The 27,031-nt window shown below is 36.5% G+C and overlaps 1 protein-coding gene across 1 annotated transcript in view; it reads left to right on the forward strand.

Moving 5' to 3' along the window:
- The window catches only part of CFAP47 (cilia and flagella associated protein 47), a 452,401-nt gene that overhangs the window by 141,436 nt on the left and 283,934 nt on the right, over window positions 1-27,031 (forward strand). The window contains 3 exon segments of the mRNA XM_021080094.1: window positions 8,618-8,839; window positions 17,726-17,807; window positions 18,775-18,900. Coding sequence (XP_020935753.1) covers window positions 8,618-8,839; window positions 17,726-17,807; window positions 18,775-18,900 — 430 coding nt within the window.

Here is a 27,031-nt window from a genome sequence, read left to right on the forward strand (position 1 = left end):
TCTCCTATTCTGCAATTTACTGAAATAAAACCTGAGTATGGGAACATTTTATACCATTCAGACTACTTGGCATTTAGCGGGCCCTTTCACATAGAAAATGTATCTTTTAACTGTTTTCCCTTGTATCTTTTTCTGCAGTTTCCTTCATTTTATTTTCTCTATTTTCTTCATTCTCTCTTTATAATCTTTTAGGATAATGGTAAACCGGCATGACTAATCCTCTATATCACTCTCAGTTATGTCTTATTTTTCATCTTTTTCTATATTTTGCTTTTTTAACTAAAGTATAGTTGATTTATAGTGTTGTGCTAATTTCTGCTGAATAGCAAACAACTCGGTTTTATACATACACACATTCTTTGTAATATTCGTTTCCATCACGGTCTTTCCCTGGAGATTAGATATAGTTCCCTGTGCTATACATTAAGACCTCATTATCTCTCCTTTCTAAATGTAATAGTTTGTATCTCCTAACCCTAAACTCCAAGTCCATTCCACTCCCACCCCTCTCCCCCTTGGCAACTACAAGTCTGTTCTCTATCTATAATCTGTTTCTGTTTTGTAGATAGGTTCATTTGGGCCATATTTTAGATTCCATATATAAGTGACATCATATGGTATTTGTCTTTCTCTTTCTGACTTATTTCACTTAGTGTGAGAATCTCTGTTTGCATCTATGTTGCTACAAATGGCATATTTCATTCCTTTTTATGGCTGAGTAGTATTCCATTGTGTGCATATATGCACCATATCTTCTTAATCCATTCATCTGTCAGTTGATATTTAGGTTGTTTCCATGTCTTGGCTATTGTAAATAGTGCTGCAGTGAACATAGGTGTGCATGTGTCCTTTTGGATTATAGTTTTTTGTCTGGATATATGCCTAGGAATAGGATTGCTGGATCACATGGTAGTTCTGTATTTCGTTTTCTGAGGAACCGCCATACCATTTTCCATAGTGGTTGCACCAATTTACATTCCCACCAACAGTGTAGGAGGGTTCCTTTTTCTTTTCTTTTTTCTTTCTTTTTGGCTTTTTTAGGGCTGTGCCTGTGGCATATGGAGGTTCACAGGCTAGGGGTCTATTTGGAGCTACAGCTGCCGACCACAGCTACAGCCACAGCAACGCCAGATCCGAGCCGCATCTGCGACCTACACCACAGCTCACAGCAACGCCAGATCCTTAACCCACTGAGCAAGGCCAGGGATCGAACCCACAACCTCATGGTTCCTAGTTGGATTCATTTCCACTGTGCCACGACGGGGACTCCGGGTTCGTTTTTCTATACACCCTTTCTGGCACTTGTTATTTGTAGACTTGATAATGATGGCCATTCTGACTGGTGTGAGGTGGTACCATGTTTTGCTTTATTATAGTTGTAGATCTCCTTCACTTCCTCTTCCAATCTTCTATAAAATTTTTGAATTGGTATTTATAGTTTATTTTGTAAGAGGTCTGTGTTGTCCTTTAATTATTTCCATCCTCCTCCTTTCCCTTCCTCCCTCCTTCCTTCCCTTCTTTTTCTTTCATAATAGCATCCTGTTCTTATGTTATGGATGCATGCCTTCTTAATATCTCTTCCATGTATAATGTTTCTCTTGATCATCATAATTACTGCACCCCAGGTCACTTCCTCCCTCTGTATTTGACACCTCTAAATTTAGAGCCTTTCTTATTTCCTCTAGGAAAAATGGCTTCCTTTTCCCATGTAGCCTACCTACTGCTCTGCAGTCCATCACTGTGATTTATTCCTTAATACAGTTCTATCTATTGTTTGTCTTACAGTTATTCTTCAAAGTTTGTGGTGTGCTAGTGTTCCTTTTCCCAACTTCAGCTTTATTCTCTTTCCGCAATCTTATAGCTTTATTCTCTTTCTGCAATCTTCTGGCATTTCTGGGGGGATAAAAGGACATATGTTGATTTTGTTATCTTGAACAGGAAGTTCCTTCTCATAGTTTTCATATTTTTTTGGTCTTTTTTTAAGTCTGCACCTGCAGCATATGGAGGTTGCCAGGCTAGAGGTCAAATTGGAGCTGTAGCTTCTGGCGTATGCCACAGCCACCGTAATGCCAGATCTGAGCCACATCTCTGACCTATACCACAGCTCATGGCAATGCCGAACCCTTAACCCACTGAGCGAGGTCGTCATGGATACTAGTCAGATTCATTTCCTCTGAGCCACAATGGAACTCCTCCTAGTTTTCTGCAGTTCTCCTCTTCCATTTATCTTCTTAAAGTCCTTACTTAATGAGTCATCATTTCTGTTACTGGTTTCATTGTTGAGGTTTAGTAATTCATGCTGTACTGAACTTGCTTTGCAATATCTCTCTTTCCTTATTCTTTTGCTTTTGTCTTGCCTTTAAGAAGTCTTTTTCTCCCTAAAACAGGAAGATGCCCTCCTTGCAGCTTTGTTGTTTTGTCTTTCATGTTGATATTTGCTCCTCCTGGCATTTACTTTTGCATATATTTTGAGTTGAAAGTCAAGGTATGTTGTATTTTTTTCCTATTTCTTAAAATATGAATATCCTGTCGACTCAATAACTCATGGAAAAAACCATCCTTCGTACTCCCTTTCTACTCTACAGTGTTTCCTTTCTCATAAATCAAGTACTCATATAATTAAGAGTCTGTGTAATAGATTTTTGATCATATATTCATGAGTCCATATAGTATATTCCTTTAAAAATAATTTTATTGTATTTTATTAATAATACTGGTGAGTTTAATATATATTAGAGTCTTAGTATGAACAGGGCATTATTACATGTGTTTTCTGGGTATTTAATTCCTTTACTCATTATAACTATAGGCACTATAAAGTGAAATAGATACTATTATTTTTCCTATTTTATTGATGAGAAACTGAGGCAAGGAGAGAATAAGTAACCTTCCTAAGATCACTCAGCTGATGAGTAACAAAGCTAGGATTTGAACCCAAGCATTCTATTCCCAGAGCTAGTACTTTTAGGTATTATTCCACTTGCTAATTACTACAGATTGGGAAACTGTAACACTTGAAAGACATGAAGTGCACCATTTGGCATTTTCTTTTTTTAAAAAAATTTTTGAATTATAGTTGGTTTACAGTGCTGTGTTAGTTTCAGGTGTACAGTAAAGTGATTCAGTTTTTTTTTTGTGTGTGTGTATGTGTGTGCTTTGGGCCGCACACATGGCATATGGAGGTTCCCAGGCTAGATGTCTAATTAGAGCCATAGCTACTGGCCTGTGCCACAGCCACAGCCACGCCAGATCTGAGCTACATCCCCTACCTACACCACAGCTTGCTGCAACACCAGATCCTTTAACCCACTGAATGAAGCCAGGGATCAAACAAACCCACATCCTCATGGATACTAGGCGGGTTCTTAACCCACTGAGCCACAGTGGAAACACCCCATTTGGCATTTTTATCTTTGGCTTTAGACTGTACACTCTAAGTACCTGTGGTTAGTTATATCAGTTCAAGAAGATTTAAAATACAGTAGACTAGAACTGAAGAGAGTTATGTAATCCTTTCATCAATTCATATACTTTTACATCAATACCAAATTGTCTTAAGTGCTATTACTTTGTAGTTTTTGATATCTACTAGTGTAAGTGCTCAAAGTTCATTGTTTTTCATTATTTTCTTAGCTATTTATGCTGTTTGCATGTCTACCTAAATATCAGACTCATTTGTAATTATCTACCAAAAAAATACACCTTACAAATATTTTTACTGTGACCAAAACTATGTCTATGATAAATTTAGAAAGAAAGAATTCTTTGCAATATTGCCTTTTTTATTAAAAGAGCAAGGCTTACATCTTCTTTTATTAATATAATTTAGAGTTTATCTTAGTGATGATTTATAAATTCAGTTAAGGTTCTTGCACATATTTTGGTAGATTCATCCTTGGATATTTAATATGTTTTGAAGTTGTGGTAAATGGAATTTTTTTCAATTTTATTTTCTGTTTTTCTATATTCTGCATGTAAATAATGTGCTGACATTTATTCAGTGGTCTTGGTAAAGCAACTTACTAATTCTTTATCTGTAGGTTTTTTTATATTTCCTAACACATCTGCAAATACTCTTTTTCAATTTTTATATTAGTGTTTTTACATTGGCTATAATCTCTGCTTAAATATTAAATAGTAGGCATCTTCCTCTTAATCTCAGTCTTAGGAAATCTTTCATCATTTACTATTAAGTGTGAGGCTCACTATATGCTTTCTATAGAAACACTTTATCAGTTTATGAAGTTTATTTCTAGTTATGAATTTTCATAATTAAAAGAATTAATTTTTAAGCTATACATTTTCTTATAAATTTGGCTTTCTCTGAATTGCATTTTTTATATGTAATATGCTATTCTTGTTCCATTCATATTTTTTCTAATTTCCATTGTGACTTATTTTACAAAGGTTATTTAGAAACTTACATTTGGTAATTTTGTTGTTGATACTCACCATAATTTCATTGACATCAGAGATTATTCCCTTAAAAATTTTTAGACCTCTGTTTATTGGCCAACATTTATTTAGTTTTTATAAGCATTTCAACTTGAAAATATTATGCATTTTATAGTTTTTAAAAGCTGTTTTTCATGTGCACACATGGTACAAGTTTGCTTAGTATACCTTTTTTTTTTTTTTGTCTTTTGTCTTTTTCAGAGTCGCACTCATGTCGTATGGAGGTTCCCAGGCTAGGGGTTGAATCAGAGCTGTAGCTGCCGGCCTACACCACAGCCACAGCAACACTGGATCCAAACCGGGTCTGCAACCTACCCCACGGCTCACGGCAATGCCGAATCCTTAAGCCACTGAGCGAGTCCAGGAATTGAACCCGTGTCCTCATGGATGCTAGTCAGGTTCGTTAACCACTGAGCCACGACGGGAATTCCACTTACTATGTCTTTAAACAACATGTGCTTACTGATTTTTAAGTTATCAATTACTAAGATAAATTTGTTAAAGTCTTTCTTGGTATGTTTGTATTTGGCAACTTCGTTTTTCATTCAGTCAATTTTGCTTTATGTGTTTTGAAGCTGTTATGAAACCCATTCAAATGTACAATTCTAATACCTTTGTGCTGCATAGAAACTTTTATGCCCCTCGAATGTCTTTTGTTATACCCGATATAATGAAAGTTTTGTGCTTTAAATTCTAAGCTGTTATATATTAATATGAGCACATTACTTTTGGTTAATATTTGCATAGTGTTTTTGAATCTTTTACACAAATCTTTATATCCTTTGTTTTTGGTTAAGTCTCGTTTTATACCCTTTATTAAGCTTGTTTCATATTGTTTTTCCAGTATTTTTCATTTAATTAGAGTTTATAGTTTGTATAAATTTAATATGAATACCATAAATTCAGATTTAAATCTACACCACTTTTAAGTTCTTCCATTTTTCTGTATAGTTCGTGTTCTCTTTCTCTCCTTTTTTGTCTTCTCTTGGGTTGATTAATCATTTTTTTCTCATTTCAGTATTTATCCTCTACTAGCTTAGAAGTAAATTTATCTTATTCTCTTAATGATTACCCTATACATTACAGCATACGTCCTTAATTTATTGACGTCTTGTACTACTTACTAATTTTGTCCTCTTCCCTGATGTGGACAAGGAGTTATGATATTTCAACTTTATTTTCCTCACTCCAACATATGCTATTGTTGTTGTGTATAGTTATTTTATATATATGTGTGTGTGTATATATACGTGTATACACACACAGAGACATGCACGTGTAAACACAGAGCCACAATATTATTATTGTCCCCTTTTAGTTACCAATTTTTCTTCATTCTATTTGTATCTTAGATCTTACAAATAAGATGATTTTCTTCCTCTTAAATAGTTCTCTTTAGATCTTTTATTTAAGATGATTTGATAACAATTTCTGTATTTTGATTCTAAAAATAGCTGTATTTTTTCAGCATTATTCTATTGTATAGTTTTGTATAGGTTTCGAGGTTGGTAGTTATTTCCTTTCAGTATATTCAAGATATATTATTTTCTTCCATATTTTACTGTTTCTATTAAGAAGTCACCTGAAATTCTAATTTTTACTTCTTTGAAAGTGTTTTCTTTGGGGGGGGGCACTTTAAGAGTTTCTTTTTATATTTGGTTTTTAGCAGCTTCACTGTGAAGTGCCTAGATAAATTTTCTTTGTAGTTGTTCTTGCTAGGGTTCACAGTGATCCTTCCATCTGTAGTTTGATTTCTTTTTTCTTTTTCTTTTTTTTTTTTTTTTTTTTTTTTTTTTTTTTTTTCGCTTTTTAGGGCTGCACCTATGGCATATGGAAGTTCCCTGGTCAGGGGTTAAATCAGAGCTTCAGCTCCCGGCCTACGCCACAGCCACAGCAATGCGGAATCCGAGCCGTGTCTGCGACCTACACCACAGCTCATGGTAACACTGAATCCTTAACCCATTGAGTGAGGCCAGGGATCACATATCCTCCTGGATACTAGGTTCATTATTGCTGAACAATAACAGGAACTCCTTGTTTGATTTTTTTATTGTCAATTTTGGAAAGTTCTCTCTTTTTTTTTTTTTATTTGCTTTTTAGGGCCACACCCATGGCATATGGAGGTTCCCAGGCTAGGGGTTGAATCAGAGTTACAGCTGCTAGCCTATGCCACAGCCATAGCAACATCAGATCCAAGCCATGTCTGCAACCTACACCACAGATCACAGCAATGCTGGACCCTTAACCCTCTGAGTGAGGCCAGGGATCGAACCTGCAACCTCATGGATGCTAGTCAGAATCTTTGTGACTCTTCCATTCCTTTGGTCTCCTTTTCTTCTTTTCTTATTCTTCTTTATGTGCCATCCTTTTGTTCCTCTGTATTGCAATATGGATAGTTTCCTGTGGCCTGTATTTCAATGCATTAGTTTGTTCTTCACTTAATCTACTGTTAAACTCATCCAGTGCTCACTTAATTTTACTTATTGGATTTATTTGTAAATTTTCTACTTGGTCATTTTTATATAATTTTTAGTTCATTGACAAAAATTTTGAACATAGTGCCTACACTTAATTTAAAATCTGTGTCTTACAACTGTAATATCTGGGGCTCTTATGTATCCGTTAATATTGTTTATTGTTTCTTTCTGTTTGTACTCATCTGGTTGCTTTTTTTTTTTTTTTCATTTTTATTAAGTCTTTGGTTATGTTTTAATTCTGTTCAGACCATTTATCTTTTTCATAGTTTTTGGTAGAACTATTTTAAGGCCTATTACGGTGCTAATTTTCTCCATGAAATATTTGTTTAATTCGTTGCAAATTTTTGGATATACTAGGTTTATTATGTACATTACTTTTTAGGAGGTTGAGGAAAGAAAGGTCAAGTAACTTCTGTGAATTTACAGAGTAAGTGTCAGAGCCAGGTTTTAAGGAACAGTAGAAAAACCCTTATTTGTACTTTCTTTTGTATATGCTATACAGACCTACAACCTACTAAGCTGGAGAACTGCTTTTCCCAGTGGCCCCTTAGGCACTTATTTGTCAGTCCAAAATAGTGATACATTTGTAATTCTCATTGCTAGCACACAAGTAGTTAGTATAATATTAGATATTTGATAAACTCTAGACAGTAAGAATTGGTTGGAATTAAAAAAAATATTGGGAGTTCCCGTCATGGCGCAGTGGTTAACGAATCCGACTAGGAACCATGAGGTTGCGGGTTCGGTCCCTGCCCTTGCTCAGTGGGTTAACGATCCGGCGTTGCCGTGAGCTGTGGTGTAGGTTGCAGACGCGGCTCGGATCCCGCGTTGCTGTGGCTCTGGCATAGGCTGGTGGCTACAGCTCCGATTGGACCCCTAGCCTGGGAACCTCCATATGCCGCGGGAGCGGCCCAAGAAATAGCAACAACAACAAGAACAACAAAAAGACAAAAAAAAAAAAAAAATTGAAGTATAGTTGATTTATAGTGTTGTGATAATTTCTGCTGTACAACAAAGTGATTCAGTCATACATATACACACATCCTCCATATAGAAATTAGTATCCATCATACCTTGGTATAGGAGATATCAGGAAATAGAGATTGTATTGTCTTATTTATAGAACAGAAATATATGTGGAGGCAATGGATTTCTGGACTTTAACATGAGAATCCACACTCGTGGGCAGTGTGTAAGATGTGCCCTTCTAAATATTAAAGTATAAATATTGAGAGAATATATGTAAATTTGGCTTTGTATATACATGTGTGATGAATGTTGAAATCAGCCTTGTAAACTATTACAGTCATTATTATCTGCAGTTTATAGTATTCAGAATTGAGTTCAGTGAGTTTAGATACCTCATCATACTCACACAACTAGTGGTAATGGGTCCAGAATTTAACCCTTGTTTTCCCAAAGCACTTATATTTTCTAATCATAATCCAATCTTTCAGACTTGACAGTTGCAACATTAGATAATGAAGTGTGCGTAAAAAAAGATACTGCAAAGCTGTGGGGTTGTTAAAAAAATTGAATTTTACTAATAAGTACAAGTTAAATGAAGTGAATTTTGTAATTTCTTATTTGATTTTAAATAGAATTTTATTTAGTCATTAAGCATGTTTTTATTTCCTATAACATAATTTTGAGATGTCTTTAATTTTCAAATTTTTTTCCCATAGGGATGTGTGTAAAATAAAACTCTACTCATCAACCCCAACGTCCAAAAAGTCTTCCAGACAGAATGACTTTTCCAAATATAATAAGACCATTTATGATGTGATAGTCCACTTGAGTGGAAAAATGCCACCTGGAATTAATGTAAGTCAGTCTTTACCTGCGGATTACACTGAAAAGGTGATTCAACTTCATTTGCAACATTCTTCACTTCTTGAGTTTCTCAAGTAAGAGCATAAATATATTCATTTAAAAGTGTAATTATGACTAAGATAATTAGGATAGATAAGTAAGTAGATGGATAGATTGATAGACTCTGATATTATTTGTCTTTTTATAAAATATTTACTAAGTCTCTACTATATACAAAACCCTGTAATACGTACCTTAGAAAAATAATAGAAAATAAGCATTTCATGACCTATTGAATTCATAATTTAAGGCAGTCATTCTCAAACATTATCATGTATCCAAGTCACTGAGATGGCATGTTAAACAGGTTTCTGGCTCTTGCTCACAGTTTATGTTGCTAATTTGCATTTTTAACAAGTTTCCAGTGATACTGACACCTCTGGTTCATGACCTCATTTTGAGAATCTTCATGTAAGGCACGTGTAAATCCAATGAACGAAAAAAGAGATCAAGCCAAAAAATTTATTCCTCAGATTACTTTTGGTATAATCTGAAGTTATTGTGTTTTTATCTGTTACTTCTTTGCATATAGAATCTACTCCATAGTTGGCCCAAGATGTTTACCTTCTTTGGCAGGAATGGGGATGGAGGGTAAGAAGAGGACACTTACAGCAGGAATGCAAATGATCTTTCCAGAAATGATTTAGTGTTCATTTTTTTTAAATTTCCAGATCAGAATTTTGCAGCTTAGACCTGGTCAGTCTGCCTTTCTTAAAAAAAGCATATTAGACATAGCAGTGAACAAAATATTTTTTCTTTTTTCTTTTTTGTCTTAGGGCCACACCCACAGCATATGCATGTTCCTAGGCTAGAGGTTGAATCAGAGCTGTAGCCACTGGCCTACGCCACAGCCACAGCCACAGCCACAGCCACATGGGATCTGAGCCATATTTATCACCTACACCACAGCTCACGGCAATGCCGGATCCTTAACCCACTGAGCAAGGCAAGGGATGGAGCCTGTGTCCTCATGGATACTAGTTGGGCTCACTAACCACTGAGCTCCCAAAATATTTTTTCTTTGTGTCTTCGGCTCTCATTATTAGGTCGTTGACCAAAACTGGCTTGAGTTTCTTGTGGCTTAGAAGGGATATTGGAGTTTCAAAATCACTAAAAGTGACTGAGTTAAGACCTAGGCAGTATGTTATGGAGACTGACTACATGAGAGGGGCTCTTCTGTGAATAGGCATAAGAGTAGAAGCTGCCTGGCTCTGAAACCAGAATATGAATAAAAAATATCTAATGACTGGGGAGTGGCCGAGTCAGTTATGAAAAGATCCTCTTGGTCATTGGAACTAAGAAGAGAGATAGAAGATTCTCATCTCAGGCCTCACCAGCCAATGGCCACATGTCAACTATGCTCCAGGTAGAGGCAGGGCATTTTCAGAGAGACTGAGGATCCAGAGAAGTAGTCACAGATGCATTTACAGATACAAGAGTCCCTCTCTCCTTCCTCATGAAAGCCCACTGCAGGGCAGATTTAGGTTCTAACATGCTTTGCACAATTTGGAGATCCCTCCTTTAAAAAATATTAAATTAAAAATATAAAACTTATATACCTGACTTTAGAGGAGACTCATGAAAGTGACAAAATCTGAAGTTGAAGCTTTATTTACTAGACAGTAACTCCACCTGTTCCCAGATGCCATTTTGTTGAGGGTGTGGAGGTCCGAAACTTTAACTCTTTATCCCAAAGACCTGAGTTACTGCTAAAGAGACTCTTCAGGTTAGAAGAGACTAAGACATGTAAAGATTCAACTCTACATTTCCCCCTATTCCTCTGTAGCCAGACTAGGTGGGAGAATGAGAAAGATCAGGTAAGGAAAAGAGCACAGCTGTGTAAAATTATGTAAATTATTTTCAGCACTGCTGACTTATTCATGAGTCTGTGCACCCCACTAGTTTGTAACCATCTGAGGGCAGGCAGCAAGTCTCGTACATCTGGCATGTCTAACAGCCAGGGTCAACAAGAACACAGAATGGGGCCAATGTTCATTAAATGTTTGTTTACTGGCATTGTCTCTCACAGAGCTTTGCTTTTTAAGCTTGTGTGGTGAAAGGAATAAATCTTTGAAATTGGAACTCAGGGCAGTCATAAAAGAACAGAAAATTTTGTGAAATGTAAAAATTAGGGATAGAACAAAAGATGAATATTTGCATTCTAGGAGAGGTATAACCATTGAGAGAAAGTCAAGGTGGAGAAAGGTAGCGTATGTACTTTGAATGTTATATATTCAACATTATTTATAATATTAAATGATGAAGTCTTAAAAATAACTTTAAGCCATAGTACCAATTTTCATTTGTTAGAGCAACCATAGCAAAATACTACAGGCTAGAAGCCTTAAACAACAGTAATTAATTTTCTCACAGTTTTGGAAACTGGAAGTACAAGATCAAGGTGTCTGCAGATTGGTTCTCTTCTGAGGCTCTGGCTTGGCTCACAGACATCTGCCTTCTTGTGTACCCTCCTATGGTTTTTCTTCTATGTGCACACACACCCCTGGTGTCTCTGTGTGTCCAAATTTCCTTTTTTTTTTTTTTTTTATAAGGACACCAGTCAGATTGGATTAGGGCCTACTCGAATAGCCTCCTTTTACCTTAACCACTTCTTTAAAGGCCTTAACTCCAAATATATGTGACCATTCTGAAATGCTGAGTGTTAGAATTTTAACATATCACTTTTGGAGGCAGATAGTTTACCTCCTAATAGTGCCATATTCTATTATTAAAAATATTATGTAATTGGGTGTTACATTTTACAATGAATGTTATAGTGCTATATTTGAAATAATATGCTTAATGTTTTCTGCCTTTTCTGGTTGATATGGACTGAATTGCGGCTCCCTCAAATTCACTTTTTGAAGCCCTAACCCCCCAATGTGAATGTATTTGGTGATAGGACCTTTAAGATGTGATTATGGTTAGTGTCATAAAAGTGGGACCCTAAGCTGTCTTCTTAGCAAGAGAGATCTCATCAGCAAGCGAATTGGCTGGCGCATTGCTTGTTCTTGGGATTCTTGCCTCCAGAACTTTGAGAAAATAAATTTCTGTTGTTAAAGTCACCCAACCTATGGTATTCTGTTATAACAGCCTGAGCAGACGAGTACAGTCCTTAACATCCTTTGATATAGTTTCATTTGTTTATAACCAATAGCCATTTTTATGATGTGATTCATTTTCATTGGAAATATCAACTTTCTTGATGTGTAATTTCCATGATATGAAACATAAAACAAAAGCTGAATATAAACATCATGTACTCTTCATTGAAACTGTAAAATAGGATATCACATAAGATAGAACTACCATAACTCTTACCTTCAAATTCCATTGATTTTTTTAACTTTGGTTAAGGTTTTACTCATTTTACTTCAAGTCAATTTCATGCATATTTATTTCTTAGTTGAGATTTACTTCTGAACGTATTTTAATCCCCCTTTTTAAACTTAAACATTTCTGATTATTGCTTAAAACGTCATAAACATCACTTTTAATTGAAATGAGATACTATCGTTTATGGAACCATTCCTATTCTGGTGGACCCATTGATATTTATGTATTTGCTTACTTATTTACTTTTTAGGGCTGCACCCATGACATATGGAGTTTCCCAGTCTAGGGATTTAATCAGAGCTGTAGCCACCAGTCTACACCACAGCCACAGCAGTGCCAGATCCGAGTCACATCTGCGACGTACACCACAGTTCATGGCAACAACGGATCCTTAACCCACTGAGCGAGGCTAAGGGTCGAACCCGTAACCTCATGGTTTCTAGTTGGATTATTTCCACTGTGCCACTACAGGAACTCCTCATTGATTTTTAAATAAATTTTTCTTACACCAAAACAAGTACACTTAGGAAAACCAACTCACTCCCCTTTATTAGTAGATTTAATTCAATTTGTCATTTCACTTCTTTTATCTTTAAAAACTTTATATGCTTCCTAATTTTGCATCACCATTATGGTATCTTATTTAACGGAATTACATCTAAGCATGGAAATATTTCACAGCAACAGCATAAGAAGTGATCCTGGAACAGTGCACTAAAGTGAGTTAAAAGAGCACGATGTTTGAAACAAACAGATGCAGGCTTAAATTCTAGCTCTTTTTAACTTTTGTGTCTTTACACAAGTTACTTAGCTTATTTAAGCTCCAATTTCAATATCTATAAATTCACAGTGGTAATTCTTAAACTTATTTGATTCATAAAAAGTGTTAGAAATGACAGCTATAGATTATTATTATTGTGATAATTTATTACCTATGACTTTCATCTGCCAAAATGTTTTTTTAAATTATTCCAGTATGGTATCCATTAGTGACATGCTGAAAACTGACTTTTGTGATATTATTCCTGGAAATAGAATATTTTAAAAGTCTGTTGTACTAGAAATAAATATTTTGGGGACATAAGAATGCTAGAAAACCAGTATTTGTCAAGTGTGTCTTTATTAGGTAAAATGGGAACTTAAATTTTTATAAGGTTAAAATAGAGAATACATGACTTTTCTTTTAATTTTACCACTTCTTACACTTAGTCCTTGGTGATTCATTCAATAAAGTAAATGCTCTAATTCCATGAGGCAAAAATTCTAATGCCATTCTTATTTTAGAAAGTTGGTTGTGCTTTTAAATCTAATGGAATACTAACTGAGAACAAAAGAAGGAAGTTTGGATACTTAAATCCTTATCATTTGTGCATTTTAAAACTCAAAACAGTTTTCTGATAGCATCATTAAACTCTATGGTACTTAAGATCGTTGTGTTATTCTTGGGACATTATTGTTGGCACAGCTCCCAGTGGTGTTAACATTAACATGGGTGCTTTCTGTTTTGACATTTTATGGTGTGAGGTTGCAGGTATGGTAGAATGATTTTGTCATTAAAGCCAAGCTCTTCAAATTTATTGCTCTTTTATCAGTAAATACATGCCTATCAGGAAATGTTGCCTGTGATAAAATTCTTCAACATTTAGAAAGTGACAGTATGGTTAATAAAATTGGGTCATTAATCCAAGGTATGTGCATATGTTTCATCATGGAAATAAGTGTATTAAAGTTCAAAATAATCATAAATGTTATTAGCTTTCCCATTTAAATTTGATGTCCATGAGTGAGGACTTTTGTACAAGTGAAATTATATCTGTTTTATGCAGTAAATGAGAAATTATAATTTTGTAGATTAAGTTCAGAAGTTATTATCTTAGTTCATTTGGTTTTGCTTTGCTATACTCAGAGTAAACTTGGAAGCAAAATCAAATAGAAAACCTAGCATGTAAAATGTAATCGAATCAATTAGGAGAGTCAACTCTATATAAAACTACCGACCACACATAAAATCTATTGACAGAACAATTGTAAATACTGTCCTGTGGATTGATGAAGTTAGGCCTTGAGATGTATTCAAAATAGAAAGAATGAAAAAGGCCTATAGTAGGGATGGAAAAAAAATTATCTGTTTACCTCTCTAAGTTCTTGGCTGAACCCCAAGAATAAATGACAGATTACCAGGAGAAAAAGCACACAGTTTTGATTATGTATGTAATTGTGACAGCCTCACAGAAATGAGGCTCAGAAGATTGAGGCTTGTATGCCATCCTGAACTAAGGTGGGTAGGGGTCTAATGCTCTGAAGTGCTGAATGGGGGGTGGAATTGACTGGAAAATGAGAGGAGACAATGTTTGGTAAACAAAAGTTGCCATGCCTTAGAGATAAATCTCATGGGTGAAAGAGTTCTCTCAGGTAATAGCTCCCTTCCTGGTGTAGGCCCCCTTTCTAATGTAAATTTCCTTTATAAATGTAGATTTCCTTACAAATGAGTAACTCCTACTCTGTTTTCAGAATTTCTCCTGTGTTTGCTATTTCTCAAAATAATTGGTCTGCCATTGAGGCATATTTTAGCATGGAATATTCTGCTACCCCTCACTTCATAACAGGATCTATAAAGTGCTGTTAAAGAACAAAATTTCAGCTAAGTAAATTTTAAAGATCATACTGGCTTTCAGCAGTTCATGAATCAGGAAGCATTCAGTCTAGCAGATAGAAAGGAACTCTGAAGACGTATACAAGGCAAGAGATTTTATATGCAGAAGAGGGCAAGAACAGGAAACTGAACTGAAGCAATGAGGTGGAACAGAATACATCACCCCAAAATGTGCCACCTTGGCATGGGGATTGTTTTGAGCTGAAGGCAGTTGAGACCCAGCAGACTCATGAAAAGCTTTTTACCTCTCCCTTAACTACCTAAAAGAATTTAGATGGGGGGCCTGTACCAGGAAGAGAGCCATCAGCAGAGGTAATTTTAACATCAGAATGACTTAATCTGCCTGGCATAGCAAATATTTATTTACCATACATTTGCTCTCCCATGTTCTTAGGAATTTCACCACCTTTGTAGCCCCTATCCCTACCCCTTCTTAGCTCAGGATAGTATGTAGGTCTCAACTGCCTGACTACCTTTGCGTCTCCATGTCTTTGTGGGGCTCCCATAGGTACATAATTAATTTTTTTTTTCCTGTTAGTCTTTCCTGTGTCAATTTGCTTATTAGACCAGCCAACAAACCTAGAAGGGGAGGAAGGAAAAGTTTTCTGCCCCTACTGCAAAAACAGCAGAGTGGTTATTCCAAGGTTACTTTCCTTTAGGAGATGGCAGGCTGATTACCTAACTGATTCCTGTCAGGTTATTCTCAGTTGGCTGGTTTAAAGTTCCATTTCTAGGAGTTCCCGTTGTGGCGCAGTGGTTAATGAATCCAACTAGGAACCATGAGGTTGCGGGTTCAATCCCTGCCCTTGCTCAGTGGGTTAAGGATCCGGCATTGCCGTGAGCTGTGGTGTGGGTCACAGATGCGGCTCGGATCCCACGTTGCTGTGGCTGTGGTGTAGGCTGGCAGCTCAGCTCCGATTAGATCCCTAGCCTGGGAACCTCCATATGCCGCGGGAGCGGCCCAAGAAATGGTAGAAAGAAAATAAATAAATAAATAAATAAATAAAATAAAATAAAGTTCCATTTCTGTCAAAGCCAAAACTGTAATTAAGTCTTGGTGACTTGCAACTCCCATTTTGTGCCTGTTGTCTTGTCTTTAACAATTCAAAAATGCATTTTTCATCCTCAATTTGTTGCCGAGGGCCTATTCTGTTGAACATAATGAAATACTCAAATTAAGGCCATGTGGTTTCCCTCTTCAAGAAACTCTGATTTTAGTGGTTCCCTAATAGTTTTCCTTAGGCTCTCACTTGCCTTTGATAGAAATGACTATTTCATCATGAGATTCTGTCTTTGTTTTGCATGTAAGAAGTATTCCAGTTTCTTCATATGTCTCTGAGCTGTCTATCTTTGTTTTACCTCTAGGATTACAGGTTAATGGGGCATCATGTCATTGAATTCTTAAATAGGCTTTAGTCCACTCCTGCTAAGAAGTGGTATTCCATTAAAATTAGGTTTTATTTAAACCCATGGTAATTCCAGTGCAAAATAGATTCAAAAGAATAATGTAGATACAGGTGAGAAATGCATCAAAATCAAAGAGAAGGAATAGTGTTTGCTTGCAAAACAAAGGGCATTTATGTATGCAATATGACTTTTTTTCTATTAGCCTGGACCGGCCTAGGGCTGCATGCAGCAAACTTAACAATTCTGGAACCATGCTCTCTGCTTCCACTCCCACAAGCACAAGCATGCTCTTACTCTCATCATTCATCTGTGCTTTCTTCAAGGCTTGAGCTTTCAGAATCATCTTTCTGATTTTTCTTTTCGTCCCTTGTCTATAGTTACAGGACTGCAAACTGTTGAGGGTGTTTACAGAGTTGAACACTAGATGTGGCATTCTCTGTAAAATGCTTATGGTAAATTCTCTTAAATACTTGTGGTAAGTGGAGTTCTATGCACAGTAATGAGTTAGACCTTAACGCCCAAATCCTCCCTAAGAAACACTCCTTCTAGAATTGTATTAGATGTCTGTAAAGTAGTTCTGGAGGGGATGGATGTGTATATGAAGACTTAGCTTAAAAATATTTTAAGAGGACTTCTTGTCGTGGCTCAGTGGTTAACGAATCCAACCAGGAGCCATGGGTTGTGGGTTCAATCCCTGGCCTCGCTCAGTGGTTTAAGGAACCAGCATTGCCCTGAGCTGTGGTGTAGGTCGCAGACGCAGCTCAGATCTGGCATTGCTGTGGCTCTGGCCTAGGCCAGTGGCTACAGCTCCAGTTAGACCCCTAGCCTGGGAACCTCCATATGCTGTGGGTACGGCCCTAGAAAAGACAAAAAGAGAAAAAAAATTTTTTTTCAGGAAATATGATGGTGAAAAAATATAATCTAAAATATGGTAAATTATATACATATATATGCTTTTGAATGTATAAAATATTATAAATAACTGCAGGTTAAAATACTACAAGTTTATATAATCAAAGAGGCCACGATTTTTGGATGTTCTCTGGAAAAATAGGTGATAGATTGTGTTAAATTAGGGTTTTCTATATTTAAGCATATGTGGTGATAGGCATTCTGTGAACTTAAAGTGACTAATGATCTATTACATGTTATATTATATTCAAACTTTTTCCAGGTATTTTTCAGTTTTATAATGTTATGATAACAGTAAAATGGTTAGTGTCTTAACAGTAGGGGCCAAGTAATAAAACCATGTCTCTTAAGATACAAAGTTAGATGTGTATGATTATAGACACTTAGTAAGTTCCTTCTCATTATTAATTCTTCATAGCAAACATCATATGTATATTTCATTGGTAAGGGAAGCTTTAAAATTAATTATATAAATTTCAATTTTGAAAATTAAAATTCAATATATATGTAAATATTTGACATTGAAATAATCTCATTTAAGTTCAGGGGCAAGCAATAGATGGATCCTGAGTATTATGCTATGATAATAGGGATTTTTCTTTGTTTATTTTAGAGCTCAAGGAGCATGCATTTCTCATGTACTGCCAGAATTTCTGCTTGAACCAGAAGATTATAAGAAGTGGATTGAAATGACAGTAAGGGAATATAATTTTTAGGAACAGTCTACACAGTTATTATTGAGTGTACTGATTTTTGGTCTTTGTTAAAAGATTTTATTTTAGAATCCTTGATTTCTTATTTACGAAATATCCTAAGGATTATGCCTCTCTGGATAGCGTATATATGTGTATATGTGTTTGTGTGTGTATCTGTATCTATAGAGAGAAATGTATTTGTATTTGTCTAAGGATCTCTGTGGAGTTCCCATCCATCAATGATTACATGGCTTTCTTAAATATATAGATAATTGCTGTTTTTAAGGGATTTAGAAATGAAGAATGGTGTGTGCTTATGTAAATATTTTCTTAAAATACATTTTTAGAGTATATATCTTCCAAAAAAATACTGGTTTTATTTCCCCACCACTTGCTGCTTCCCTTCTTCAGTTTTAGGAGAGAATAGGGAAGAATTAAGCAAGATAGCCATTGTTTTTTTCAAAGTACGTAATTCCTTTTATGGAAACCTATTAAGAAGTGGCATTGTCTTGAGAAGCCTGCAAAGTCTGAGGCAGCTGTCCTTTAGCTGTGGAACTGTTACTATAGTCACCACATGACATTAGTAGAAGAGCCACGGACCTGTTCTTTGGCATTCTCCTGAGTTCCTGTGGCTTCATTTGAAGGGGGTGGCTCTTTTGGGGGTTCAGAATTCAGAATAATTTTGCATCTCATTCTCCCACTTCTGCCGCAGAGTAAGCTAGTAGGTGCATTGAATGTATAAATCTGTGATGTCAGATAGGGGCTGTGAGTTCCAGAAAGTTACCTGTGTTGATAGTTTCTGTTACTGGCACATGAGGAATTAAAGCTCTTGAAGAGTGGATATAAAAGACATATAAACATTTTACAAACAGGAAAAAAAAAAAAAAAAACATGCTAAGTAGTTACAACTTTGGACTTAAGTTCACCTTACATTGTAATTAATGTCATAATATTTTTTTTCTTAAAGTCGTCCCCTAATACTTCATCCAAGTTTTCCAGTTTACCTAAGGAAAAGCACCCTGTTATAGATATGACAGAGTTTGAAGCCTGGAGTAAACGAGCATGGACAGATGTATTCCTTCAGATATACAAGGTAATCTTTCCACTGTTTTTCGTTGCTGGATTTTTTTTTTTTGATTGATTTGCATGAGTAGCGTATTAGGGTATAGGTAATGCTGCTATAAAAGAATTTTTTAAGTTTATTTTTATGTTATTTAAATTTTTTTGCTCAATGGATTTTATTACATTTATAGTTGTACAAGAATCTTCACAACCCAATTTTATGCTGTTATAAAAGATTAAAAACCCAAGGAGCTGGAGTTTCTGTTGTGGCTCAGCGGCTTAAGAACCTGACTAGTATCCAGGAAGATGCGGGTTCGATCCCTGGCCTCACTCAGTGGGTTATGGTTCTGGCATTGCCGTGAGTTGTGGTGTAAGTCAGAGATGCTGCTCAGATCAGCTCGGATCCCACATTATGGTGGCTGTGGCGTAGGCCGATAGCTACAGTTCCAATTCCACTCCTAGCCTGGGAATTTCCATATACTTCAGGCCTGGCCCTAAAAAGAAAGAAAGAAGAAAAAAAAAAAAAATACAGTGGCCAAAGTAGGATAAAATTATTGTTTTTCCTTCTCATGGAATTGTGGAGAAGTAAGTAGTTTAGCAATGGTGGGTGTCTCTTCCATCCTCAGTACTGGGCCTTCATTTCTGGATCAATTTCTCAGAACAAGGGAGAGCAGATAAAACAGTAGAGGACAATACCTTTTAAGGAGGTCATCACATTGCATTGGGCAGATTTTAGTCATATGCATGTGCCTAGCTTCACAGGAAGTTGAAAAATGTAGTCTCTAAAATTGGTAGGTATAGGCATATTCTAGTACCTAAAAGGAAGGATTAAAGAATAGATATTGGTGAAATTTAGGGTCTCTACCTCTAATGCATAGTAGAGTCTTTCTGTAAAGTTATTCTGGAGAGATACTGACCAGGAATTATACACCTTTAGGCCAGACCAGGTGTTGAGATTCTCCGATTTGCTTCATGTTAAATTGCATGTGTGGGTAGATTAACATAACATAAATTGCATCCTCCCACCCTATCTCTTTATTGCTTAAACACGTACCAGTTTCAGGCTTTGGAATCATTCTCTACGTTTCCAAATATGGCACTATGGATCTTGTCCACTCAGACCAAGGGAGGCTTTTGCTCCGTCCTCAAAGACTGCAGCCACAGATAGGGTGATCTGGGGGGGGGGGGGTTAAAACGAGGAAGAAAAGTAGAAGCAACAATTAGTCACTCAAAGGAAAGACGAAAATAAAATCTATGGTAGTATATGAAAGACTCTTGTCACAAAATGCTGCTTAAATAAGATCTTGTTAACTTTTCACAACCAGAAATCCCCATTTTAGAAGTGAGAATGCAAAGGTTCACATGCATACATACTTTGTTCTCGAATCACCTGATTTGGGTCATGTAAAACCATCTGATGTAGGTAAAGCTTATTTTTTCCTTTTTGTTGTCTGCTGGGTCCTGGAAACCCCAGTCCCTCTTGTTGCCCTCTGACAGTCTAATCCTCTACTGTGGCCAGCCACTTAAGCCTACCCTCTGGAGAGTTCCTTGTGCTGCTTGATTCCCAGTTACTCTCCCGCCCTACCTCTTCTTCCCACATCAATGTGCCCTGTCTTTCTTGCTGGATATGTCAAGAGGAAAAATCCTGTGTTTTCTTGAGTAACTCCTAGAAGAATGTATGAGGGCATTTGTGACTCTCTTAAATTTGGGAAAAGGCAATTTTCTTCTTTTCTTTCTTAGTTCCAGGCTGCATATAATTTTGCCTACTGATAAAGAAGAGCAATTCCAAAACAGAAGAACATCTCATGTTCTAGTTTATGGTCAGGCTAGTGCTAATCTTGGTTTGTGGGCTTCATTTACTCACTCATTCATTGGTTTACTTCTACATGCATTCATGTACACATCTAGTTCATTGAACCCATCTTCCCCAAACTATAAGTCTGTGACCTTGGATACCGCTATCACTTGTAAACTCAGAACTTAATAGAATGTCAGCTACATAGTGAATAGTTAACAAATATTTTTTCAGCAAATTTATTCACAACTATTATGGTCCAGCTACTATACTAGGCTCTGGGGATATAAGAATAAACTTGATATAGTCTGTCTCCTCAAGGATTTTTTGTCCTGGGGTATATAAACAACTAAATATATATAACTACAAGGAAATATGACAAATGTTATGATAACGTAAGCCCAAAGAACTAAGAATGAATGTACATAGAAAGGAACCTAATTTTCCTGTGCCTTGGAAAAGGTTTCTAGGAAGTGGGTAAATTTAAAATGAGCCCTGAGCAATGAGGAGGATTTTACTAGGCAAAGTGGGCCATAGGTTAGAGAGAAAGATAGTGCAAATTGTGTGATGGAAGTGGTAGATGAGTTTTATTGGGAAGTAGGGGGCAATAACATTTTTCAAGACAAATAGAGTTCGATGTGGAAATGCCTGAGGTTTGATAGAGCATACTACTTTCTGAGGAATGAACACAGTATGTCTGGGGTTAAGAGGAGTGCACTCTGAGCCCTGTCAGAAATTAGGTCATGGTTGACTTCGTGAGTCATAGCCAGGAATCTGGACTTAATGGATTTTAGTACAAGGTCAGTACAGAAGTCTTGGAGGGGTTTTAAACTTTAGGTTGACATGATCAGCTTTGCATTCTAGAGAATCACTGCGGTACAGTGTGAAAACTGTTCTGGGATGTTTTTAAGTGTCTGGTGCTGGGAATGCTCATGGTAGTAGGAAAGATAAGAAAGGGGCAGCTTTCATCAATATTTGGAGTAGAACTCATTAGGACCTGATAAATGACCAGATCTTATGGAGGTGAAGGAGACAGAGAAGTCAAAGATCACAGTGGGTTTCTTGCTTGGGTGACTGATTGAAATTTGATCCCAATCACTGAAATACAAGACAAGGGCTAATAACAGGATTTTGTTCAGGGCAGAAAGAGGGACACAGCAAAGGGCATGATAAATTCACTTTTGATCCTGCTGTATCATGGGCTGTGTGTGATTACCAGGCGGGTTGATCCTTTGGTCAGAAAAGAGATCTGAATGGCAGCACATGGTTGAGCTTCTTCACCAATTCAATGATAAAGTCATAGGCACAGATGATGGCCCAGTAGATCATCTGTAGAGCTGTGTTTCTCCATGTATTTATTATGTCTAAAGCATGGGTAGCTCTAGGTACTCTCTTAAATCAGTAGTGGATTGATAATTTCACTTAAAAAAAGCAAGCAGTATTGTTGAGGTGAGTTTTACTAGTTGGAAATAGAAATGTGGTTTTCACATGAATCCCCCTAGGTTCTACTCGTCTCTTTCCTAGAGGTCATGCGTGTACTTGGGACTGCCTTTGTCAGTTCTTCTTTGCTAATAGTTTCGATAACAGGCTATAGCTTGTCTTAACCAATTTGATTTCATGCCATTTGGTTATTTTTGCTTGTTAAATTTGCATGTTTAATTGTTGCTATTTTCTTGCATTATATTCCCAATTCACAAAAATGTATCAATGGCTAAAAAGATGGGTCACCGAAGCATAAGAGAGGTGAAAACAATAACAGAAACACTTAAACTCAAAATGCTGTTCTGAATGTAAATTATAAGTAGGGCTCTCGTATGGATATAAAAGATGAAACTATGTGCTAAAAGAAGCGATTGTGATATTTTTACAAAAAAATCTGGCAAAGAAAAAAGTGATCAGAAAAAATATCTGAATAATGAGTTTAATTAAACTGTTTATTCATTGGTTCCCAGTGTATTGTCTGTCAGAAAGTTTTTTTTTTTTTAATAGTGGTAAAATTCAGTCAAATACTTTGATATTTTTAAACAAAGGACAATGATCTTTCTGGTTAATTAATAAATACATTTCCCCCAAACCAGTTCAAAATCTCTCTATAATGAAATTGAAATTTTTGTTGCTAAAGGTAAACTGGACACCAGTTCCACTGAAGCATTATTCAGAATTGCATACCTCTGTAGAAGACAAACAAAAATGGTACAAGGGATTATATCCCTGAGGAGTATTTTAAATGAGCTTCAATAAAATGTGATCGAGGAGAGCAAAACTGATGAAATTCTTATATAAATGGCTTTGCAGGACACCCCGTAATATCACTGGAATACAGTGTGGAAAACACAGTTATTCTCACATGAGAAAGCAAATATCGAACATTTTATTTGAATATAGCCATGCATCAGGAACATAGGAACAACTCTTTGTGCATCTGTGATAAATATACAGCCACCCCTCTGTATCAGAGGGGGATTGGTTCCAGGACACCCACAGGTACCAAAACCCAAGGATGCTCCAAGTTCTTTATATACAATGGCATAGTATTTGCATATAACCTACGCACATTCCCCCGTATACTGTGTCTACCGTATACTTTAAATCATCTCTATATTATTCGTCATAACTAGTATAATGTAAATGATCTGTAAATAGTTGTAAATACAGTTTAAATTCTGTGTAAATAGTTGCCAGCATGGGGAAAATTCGTTTTGCTTTTCGGAATTCTGAATGTTTTCTATCTGTGATGAGTTGAATTCAACAATTTGGAACCCACAGTGTGGAACTGTTGGATACAGAGGGTTGACTGTGTGGGAGAATTCTCTAAAAGCTGCGTGTAGTGAGCCTGTTTTGATATTGCTGAAAAGGAATTGGTTTGAGGGAGAAGTTCAAGAAGATCCGAAAGCTAAGAAAGACAACTGATGCAGAACTGTAACAAAGAAGATGAGGAAGGCTGGTATCTAGTACAAGAGAAGGGAGTGCTCATCTGTTGTGGTTGTAGAGAGGGAAGAAAAGTGAGTGCACATGCAAGCACTTTAGACACGTGGTAGGGCACAGAGCTGTTCTCATTAAGATGTCATCCTTTTGTTCTTTGAAATTGAGATATGAGGGATTTTCTGAGGAAAATCAGCATATAGGCTGAGAGGGAAGGAGGTTTGATAAAGATGATGAAGAGGCCAGGAGCCATGATGGATGATAGAAGTTAGAAGGCAGGGAAACAGGGATATCTAGGCCTGCGGGCTTCATCTTTAAATCAGAAACAGGTGTACCTTGGGTTTCCTGAAACCCCTGGCAGTGATCCCATGGGTAATGTCTTTAGGGGATGGTGTTTTAGAGCTGATATGAGATTGTTACCATGTCTTCTACCACCAGAAATCTCCCCTGTAGTCTCAGTCTCGGAGTTTTGTCTCCACTGCCTGTCTTAAGTGCAACTTGTATCCTCTCCCCCAAATATCTTCCTCAGCGGTCCTCTTTAATAGCGGCTATTGGTGAACAAGTTTGAATGCTTTTAAAAATTTTTTTCTTTCTTCTTTTTTTAAAAAAAAAAAAATTTCTTTTTTGTAATTCTTATCCTACGGAGTCAAAGTATATTTTCTTGACAACAAATTTGTGATCTTGATAATATTTAGACTTAGATGGCAGCAAGTTTTGTTATTGTTATAGTTATACACATTTATGGTGTATTGGAGCAGTGTTTATTATGTCCTTCCACTCAGTCTGATCAGTGGAAATGGAAGTTTCTAAAAGTTAAATCTGCTCTGACTCTTGCTGATTCCTACGGAAAATAATGGTACCCTCAAATACATTTTCGAATTAAGATTTACTACAATAATTTATACAGGTCAAAACAATTCTGTGAAATTGTAACAGATTACTAAAATGAAAATTTGAGCTCATGCCATGATCATCTTCTTTTTTTATGGGGTAGTACTTCACATTTTTTTCATTGCCATTCTATTTATTCATTATTTTCTTTAAACATGGTCTAAAAATATAAGAACCATTTCCTGGTGGAATAACAGCTTGAATTTTAGACCAGGCAGAGACACTCAAAAATGAAGGTTGTAATAAGGCCTTACTCCTTGGAAACTTTGGAAGTTAAATTTGGCAGCATTTTAAAATTCTAATTTGTATACTTTATCTTTTTTTAATATTTTGAAATTCAGCCATTTAGTGTTGAATATCTTTCTAAATATACTTTAATTAAAGCTTGCATTGTTGTGTCGCTATTTCTAAGCACAGTAACTGGCTTTGTATTATGCACTCACTGCATAATAATTGAATAAAGGAGCAGATATAAACCTTCTTTCCTCTTAAATAGAATATGGTTTGTGTTTAAAACATTTGTTATCACCTCAGTATCCAGTAGAGTGGTGACCACAGGAATATTTCTTCTCCAAATGGTATTCAGATGCTTGGATTATTTTTTAGCTTTTTAGTAGTTTGTTTGTTTATTCACTTGTCCTAAGATTATATCCTCTTGCTTTTTATTACTGTTGTCGATGCACCTGCTTGTAGTAGTTCCTTTTCCTATTACTTGTAATATTTTTGTTGCCTAAGAAACTAGATATCCAAGCTTAGTACGTTTTTATGTAAAATAAAAGCAAATATGCACTGACAAACAGATTTTTATAAATTAAGTGGAAGAAAGATAACTCATACACTTTGGGACATGACAGATTATAACTCAGAATATTTACATGTGTATTATATGCTTGCCGGCTTGCCTGCATGAGGTTTTCAAAGGAAGCTGAGATCTGGATAAGTGAGTTGTTACTGCACGTGCTCTGATTTTCATCTGTACTGTAGCACAGTAAGAACCCATAGTAGGTATGATTTTTTTAAATCTATTTTATAGCCATATTTAAGGATACACAAGTCCTTTAAATCCTTCAAGAAAAATTCCCTCCATTGGTCACAAGGACTGTGGGAAAACTCAGCTCATTGCTAACTGACTGCTAATGCCTAATTTACCCTAGTTTGTAGGCAAAAATATACTGAACTTTTATCTTTCGCACAGGTGGTCATATTGGGCCTACTCTTCTTCACCAGCAGCATGGCCTAGGGTTTGGTTTGACAAGCGACAGTGTAAAATACATTAATCTTCACATAGCAACATGTTAACTTAGCCTTAAGTATGTATTCGAGATAAGTAAAACAGAGAATGAACAATAACAGCAAAGTGGAGGGTTTATCACTCAATTCATCACGTCTAGTGTCCCACTCACTCCACACTGGAATCAGAAGTGTCCACAGAGATGAAACCTGCTGGGCACGGACCATTTATTTCAGGGAACTCTTCAGTCTGAAGTCCTTTCAGGTTTCTAGTCATGCAGCACCTCAGGGTGATGCGTGTGGGCCTCTTCAAGATGATTTTTTGGAACAAATCAAAGTATCTAAATTATCGAAGAAAATGGAGAGTTTTTCTTTGGCCAATGAAAAGATGAACATTATCTCTTTTCTGTGTCAATTGCCACAATAGATTAAAATAACAATTTTAAAAATCTGTCATTGAAAAACAGTGAACCACATGAAATAGCGAAAGTCATGTGGAACTGGAAGTGCATATGACAGTGGTTGGATAGTGCTCAATACCTGTAATGAAATACTGTGATAGTGCGATTTGTAATAAGAAATATCAGTTTGGTCTTCATTCTCATTTCTGGCACAGAGCTCCTAAAACCCTTGGAATTTATTAAGTGGTGAGAGTAATAAAGGTATATTTTGTTATGTTAATGAGGTGACTTTTGGACAGTCGCTAGATCCCCTAAGGATGGGAGCTGGTCACCAGAGGAACCAACCATGGAATTAGACGGTTCAAACTTTCATACCCACCCCCTGACTTCCTAGGAGGGAAGAGGGGATGGAGATTGAATCAGTTGCCAGTGGCCAGTGATTTAATCTGTCATGCCTATGTAATGAAGCCTCCATGAATCCCCCAAAAGGACAGGATTTGGAGAGCTTCTGGGTTGGTGAACACATGGAGAATGGGGAGAATGGTGAGCCCAGAGAGGGCATGGGAGCTCTCTTTCCCACAAACTTTACACTAAACATCTCCTCTACCATCTGGCTGTTTGTGAATCATAACCTTTTCTAATAAGCTTGTGATCTAGTAAGCAAAATGTTTCTCTGAGGTGCTCTAACAAATTAATCGAACTCAAGGAGAAGTTTGTGGGAACCTCTGATTTATAGCTAGTTTGTCAGAAGTGAAAGCAGCATCCTCAGTTCAGCTGGCATCTGAATTGAGTTGCCAAGGAGGGGAGTCATTGGAACTCCAATGGATAGCTGGAAGGTCAGAAGCATAGGTAACAGCCTCGGCTCATCATTGGTATTAGAAGTGATGGAGGAGCAGTCTGTAGGACTAAGCCCTTAACCTGTG

Source organism: Sus scrofa, chromosome X (genome assembly GCF_000003025.6).
Source record: "Sus scrofa isolate TJ Tabasco breed Duroc chromosome X, Sscrofa11.1, whole genome shotgun sequence".
In the NCBI taxonomy this organism is placed as follows: Eukaryota; Metazoa; Chordata; class Mammalia; order Artiodactyla; family Suidae; genus Sus; species Sus scrofa.